This window comes from Tigriopus californicus, chromosome 3, assembly GCF_007210705.1.
Source record: "Tigriopus californicus strain San Diego chromosome 3, Tcal_SD_v2.1, whole genome shotgun sequence".
Taxonomy (NCBI): domain Eukaryota; kingdom Metazoa; phylum Arthropoda; class Copepoda; order Harpacticoida; family Harpacticidae; genus Tigriopus; species Tigriopus californicus.
Window position 1 is genome coordinate 13,753,162 of NC_081442.1, and position 6,684 is coordinate 13,759,845.

Consider the following 6,684-nt stretch of genomic DNA (forward strand, 5'->3'; position numbering starts at 1 on the left):
GGCTCGTTTCAAATTTATGTTATCATAAGGCTAACTGCGGTACCGTATTGATAGAGGCCGAGTCCAAGTTTCTTTGCACTTTTCAATAACCTCAAAAGTTACTGCCTGAAGAGCTTAAATGGGCGAACCTGCGATTATTCCCGAAGGTGAGCTAATAACTAATGTCGCACGTTGGTTGTGACGACAGAGCGTAAATATCCCTTCGTTGGGACACCCATCATCACAGAATGAATCAGGCAGGCCAATAGTTCAAATTTTATGTTGTTTATTGTATTCTTTATTGTTAAGAGCTAATCAAGGGCAAAGTATAATAAAGAGTATTGGCACAAATTAAAAGTAAAATTAGCATGATAAAAACAAGGGTCAAATCGATGATATATTTGAAAGTATTAGTTGCATATGCGAAAAGAAATCAGAAAAAAGTCAGAGTGATACAAAAGAACAAAAATAGAGACCATGTTTCAAGTTCAAACAACGTAGAAGAATATGAAAGACGTTTCGTCAAAGGCAACACTTTCCAAGGTTCCATGGCTCTGAGAAAGAAAGAATTCAGTCGGTGCGTTGTCCTGGCGGAGGATTTGCGAACTTCACATTTCAAATTACCTCTGGTAATCTTGTTGGACGCATCGCTGACCAAGGGATTACAAATATGGTCCAAGGGATTTGACCATATCTCTGGCGTATTCTAAGCGTGATATTGGGCCAACTTTGGCCAAGTACATCTATAGGTATTCAACAAGATGTGTTTCTACAAATATTTAATTTTGAATGAAGTGAAAGGTTCAGAAGATACAAAATATTCGCTTTCCATGCTATTGTACCTGTAGCTGGACTTTGCCTTGGCATAATGACACGTTTAGAGGGTTCAATTAAGCATAAAAAATGTTGCACCTTTTCGCTATAAAACTACTCGAAAATGATTGTTCATTGTGTGACAAGTTAGTAGCTTTTTTATTCGTTATGATTTCCGATATTTTAGTCTTGCTCTCAGAACCAAGGGATAAGTCTGTAAAAGAGGAAAGACGACTTGTATGGAATCCGATATAACTATGAAATTCTATTTTCAAAATTCTTATTGGTACTTAAAAGTATGTTCCAATAAAAGAACGATCGGTGGAAAGTGGAATCGAATATTCTTGTGGGAATAGAAGGTTTATAACCATCAAAAAGGAATACAGGGAACCTGAATGCTCACTCCAAATGAAAAAAGAAATGATTGCTCAACGATTCAACTTATTTCAAACTCGGGGAACAAGTAACAAAGGTTACTTTGTCACGGCTTGATCTTTTCGTTGTGACAAAGCGTTGACATCCTCCTACGGTCTTGATATCCTCAATGAGAGCACTTCAGCTCAATAGATCTAACACGAGAGAGAAGATCGCACACTGAAAATAGTGTCTGGAACATGACAGGCTTTTGTTCTCTTGAATCTAGAGACAATTTCCACGCTCTCAAAATCACCGCTGTCCAAGTATCAGCTAAACTTCAAATACCGTGCCTTAAAATTCCTTTTGAAGATTGTCAACTCACGTCGTATGACAGTATAAAGTGGTACCTTTTCCCCGGAAACGCTTCCTAAAATCGTACTCCCTAAAAGGTAGATCCGCCAAAGATCTTGACTTTTGGTCGACCATGAAATGGATGTTGTATGTACATGCCAGAGAGAGAAAAGAGCTATGTCTCAATGAGTGCTACTGTCTTCTCACTCGTCTTTGAAAAATTGAAGAGAATCGATATACACTGATTGGCTACAATAGAAGTAATATTGCTAACCGAAAAAAAACTCAGAATAGCTATGTTGCGATGGTTGCTACTTTCTTCTCATTCGTCTTTGAAAAACTAGACAGAAAGAAAAACAATATTTTCGGAGAAGCTATCAAAATGAGTACTCCACTCAAAAAAATCAATTTATTAACATTGGAGAGAATTGATGTTTACTAATTTGAAGCAATACCGCGTTAGGAAAATATCACAGAATAGCTATATGTCAATGAGTAGTACATTTCTTACTCGTCTTTGAAAAACTAAACAGAAAGACACTTCTTTCGGAACAACTATCAAAATGTGTGTTCCATTCAAAAATTCAATTCATTAATTTTGAAGAGAGTTGATGTATTTTAATTGGCTGCAATAGAAGCCATATCGCTGTAAGAAAAAATCTTAAAATAACTATATTGTCTATTGTTGCTGCCACTCAAAGGCGCAATGTACAAGAAAGAATATAGGCATGAAAGAAAAAATACAAATAATTGAGTAGAAAGATAGAGAAAAGGAAAGAAAAAAAAACACGCAGCCGCCAAGTAGCATTATCCCAAGCGTTGGATTTGGACACAGGTACAACTAAAGGTAAATAGACCTCTAGGAACAGGTAACTGACAATTTAGACACAAATAGATGAAAGGGCATTGAATAATGAAATTAGTCCAAGTCTGTTCTCTGGGTGCCAACCACCTTCTTGAAGGATGAGATGCTTTGAGTCATACAAGTACTCAAGGGCAGCAAGTTCCTCTGATCCACAACCTGCATGAAGAGGGAAATTGATGGGTAGAAGAGTTTGCCAAAGGTTTACGCACCTCTTGCTCCACAACACATCTGGTGATCCTTTTTGACATGTCACTGACCATCCGGATAACGTCCTCCGTCAAATAGACATTCCTGACAACCATGCCTGGATTAAATATTTTGTAAAAGTTGACCAGGTCACTATCAATCCCCCTCTGTTTCAGTGAAGGCAGACCCCACAAGTGCAACCATTCCGGATATTCCAAACCAATGGACTCAACCAAAAGCCTTGTCATCCTTCATTGGATAGACTCCAGAACCTCAAAAGAATATTTCAGGGCATACTTTTTGCTCATTCGTCTTTGAAAAACTAAACAGAAAGCAAGACAATATTTTCGGAGAAATGATCAAAATGTGTCCTCCATTCCAAAGAATCAATTCATTCATTTTTGAAAACGATCTATCAACCCCGGAAATCCATCTTACTACTGTATTTTGTACTATATGACACTTTACTCATTGGTACGGTACACTTAAGGTACATTTTGGACATTGAAAAAGAACGCAAATAATATGCTAATGTCAACAAAAATCATACGCGCGAAAACCGTTTTTCGTGAAAGAAAAAAGGCTACCCGGATCTTGAATGGAACGTAAACAGAGCCTTGAGCTTAACTGGATCAGAGGTTCTTCATCAGATATGTACGTATACAAGGGCATATGAACGCTCAACCAGCCGAGCAAATATAGTTTATTATGAGTACAACATTTTTAAACGTGTCTCTCGAACCCATTAGGATGAATTATTCTGCATTACTTGTTCAGTTGCATTAAGTACCATAAGCATGCCACATATTGTACTCCAACTTGTGAAAGTCGTTGCACTTGATTTTTGGATTTACTCATGCATATCCGAATGAAAAATCAAACGCACATTTTGTAACATACATACACCAGATTCCGAGCTCATTTTCGGCCTTTGTATTCTCTACAATGTGCTGTATCTCTTTTTTAATATAAAGATCGAATGCATAATAGTGGAGGCAAAACAAACACTTGAGTTTGAGTGTCACACTTCTTTCGCATGGGTAAATCTGAAAGACTAACGTATGATCCGCGCTGGCCAGAAAAGGCATTTTTCAGCAAGATGGCCCGCTTGTCCTTGTTACAAAAAAAGAAGAGGAGTTCACCGAGCTTACCGAGAGTCATCGAATATGCAAGAGCTCTGCTCGTTCCAATTGTTCGACTGTTTACCCTGAGCGACTAAACGACAAAGAGACTCAATTACGCCGAGGAGTTCGAGCGAATCACACCTTCAGCATGCTTCGAATGTATGGAGATTGCTATCCACCCGTGGTAACCACCCGAACCTTTCCCAATGGGACCTATTGGGCGGGCCCGGGATTTGATTTCATGCAAGGATTGACCCATTGGTTCCCAAATGTAACCGTGGTTTCGGATTACCAACCCAACTACACCACCAGTTTGGCCGGTTTGGCTTGTCTCAAGGATGATTACGCGGATATCATTCCGGAGTACTATAGGTGAGTAGAGCGATGTGATTAGTCTTTGTTTGGAGATTACACCACTGACGATCTTGTGACAGGCCGTGTCAATAATATGTTTGGGATGACATTTGACTTACAGAGGATGGGAGGAGTGAATGTGGCCATAGATTTGGGAGAAGGTACAGTACATTGGTTGAAACTGTCATCTAGGGAAAAGAAACTTTCAGTGGGATAAAGGTCGATCGATGGGAAAGAAGTTGGAATGTGCCGAGATCTCAATTCAAAGAGCGCTTGAGATACTCCGTTTTTCAGGGCAGACTGAGCGAAAACTGTTCTGACGAGTGCTGAATGTGGATTTTCTCTAAATGACTTGTGAAATGCAAGGAAGCAATCATCCATGAACTGACTAATATCGTTATGCGTAATGAGACAACAGTTCAATATCTAATTAACTTGGGGTAATCGACGAGGACACGGAGGTGATCGATGCTTTACTTGAAAAAGGCACATTTTGAGCGACATTTTTTTCAGTCCCACCCTGTATCATGTCACTCTCTATGTGTTCCATCAATTCATACTTTTATGAACAGATTGACTTTCGAGAGACCTATTTCGAGCTTTATTCGCCAACTCATTTGACTCTTTTTAGCATGAACTGGGATCGCTTTCAAAGTGTGGATTTTTCTCATCCATTTACGTTTGACAGTGTGCACATAATCACCTCAAAACATCTGAAAATATCTGGAGACCTCCTGGCTCATGCATTTGATAGGACGTCGTGGGCGTTGTTCGGTTCCACCTTCGTTTTCCTCATGTTTTTCCTGGTTTTATCTCAACGTCGCAATACCATCAATCGGATCCTTCAAGACGTATTCGAAGGACTTGGGAACACTCTAGGCCAAGGAATAACTTCGGCTGAGCAATGTCCGGCCCAGCATGCCACCGTGTGTCTTCTGAGCATCTTCATATTGTCCAACACCATCTTTGGATTGATGTTCAGCTCGGTGATTATGAGCCAACTTTCGGCTCGCTTACCTGGAAAGCGTTTGGACACTTGGAAAGACCTTCAGCATTCCGCGTCCCAGGTTCTCATTCGAGAGAACTCGTTCGTGCATGAGAATCTTTTTCAAGAGCCCTACAACCTTTCTCCTGAGCAAACACTATTATTTGCCGATACGGCCATTGTCGAGGAAGGGATCCTGGATAAGGTACAAACGGAGAACAACCCTCTCAACGTGTTGGTCGAGGGCGATATGACGTTTTTCTCCAAGTACTTGCCTCCGTCCAATTATTCCCGAGAGGATTTCCAGTTCTCCATTCATCCACTCTTCGTGTCTCCTAAATCATTGCCGATTCGGAAAGGCTTTCCACAATTCAAACTCGTCACACGATCTATAATGTTGTGGGACCAATTTGGACTGCTCGGTCGAGAGTCAGATTCGAGTAAGGAGGGATATTTCTATCCCGAGCCTTATTTAACGAGCTGTGACTTGCCACCTGAAATACCAAAGCGTCGTCATGGCCAAGGCCCCTCCTCAACCGCGGCCTTGTCTTTGGAACACTTCTCTGGGATGTTCTATCTCTATTTCTGGGGGATGCTAACTGCCATTGGTGTATTTATAACTGAACTTCTAGGTGAGAGGTATGCCGTTATGGCATCATTTCCGAGGCTATGAATATGAATGAACACCACCGGGATCTCTCTCCTTGGCTTGTCTTGAAGTAGTAAAAGACAAAGTACAAGGAAATTCCTCGAGGGACTGTCTCGATAAAAGTGAGGCGATGTTCCACTTTTCTGATATTCCTGGCCTCTATTTGAAATTTGTGAATCGATAAGTGTCACGTTCTCTCAATATGTACTTTGGCCTTGCTCTCTGGGCTCGTCCGTGGAAGACATTCTTTCCCTGACAATACTCTAGTTGAATTTGGATGGTAATCGGAATCCCTGTGCGTTATCCAATATCCGATTGCTTCAAGTTCCAAAGGCTGCATTGGAGGCTACGTGAGGAAGTCAATGACACCCAATCCGAGAGAGCTCTCTGGAATGGCAAGTACTACGTGTGGTCTTCGTTTCTGGCCTTTTTGAGGTTCGAGGCTCAGACGGAGAAGTTCGACTTTTCAATCTACACTATATTTTATCATAACGTGTTGGTCTCGTGCAAATCTTATCCGAAAACATCAAACAACCAAATTGAGCTTCTCTGTAACAGTTCACTCCAAATCGGTTCTTATCATGCGAAAGGCCAAAATAAATCTTCGCCCTAACCCAACACATATCACGTTTAAAAAGTTTCTCGTGACAATGACTAATTACCTCATAACACATTATCAGTTTTTGAATGGGACAACGGCATTCTTTCATGTCCGCCTGCCAATTTGACATCGGTTCAAAAGCACCATAAAACTGTCAAATCAACCAGATCATCATTGGCATAAACCCCTCAATTGTGGGAAGGCCGATTCGTCGAGAAACCTTGAGTTATTGTCACACTCATCTCCTCATCAAGGTCTTGAGTGTGATGGTGAGTATACGATGTTCTTCACAAATCAGTTATCTAGGATCACGTAATACAATCCGACAACTTGTGTCTTGCGAGCATGCAATAAAATATATCAAAGGCTTCCTCCATCATACATTCAAGGCCACGCGAGTCCGGATCCAAAGCTCCGAGT

The 6,684-nt window shown here is 40.7% G+C and overlaps 1 protein-coding gene across 2 annotated transcripts; it reads left to right on the plus strand.

The window, feature by feature from the left end:
• The first annotated feature begins 3,500 nt into the window (after nt 1–3,500).
• Nucleotides 3,501–6,277, plus strand: LOC131877816 (uncharacterized). 2 transcript variants are annotated; one of them, XM_059223616.1, is made up of 2 exons: nt 3,501–4,047; nt 4,151–6,277. In XM_059223616.1, the coding sequence occupies exon 2, from the start codon at nt 4,557–4,559 to the stop codon at nt 5,685–5,687; it is 1,131 nt and encodes a 376-aa protein (XP_059079599.1). In that variant the 5' UTR covers nt 3,501–4,047; nt 4,151–4,556; the 3' UTR covers nt 5,688–6,277. The 2 variants fall into 2 exon arrangements, with proteins under 2 accessions (XP_059079599.1, XP_059079598.1); XM_059223615.1 differs by having other exon boundaries at nt 4,661–6,277.
• Nucleotides 6,278–6,684: the final 407 nt, after the last annotated feature.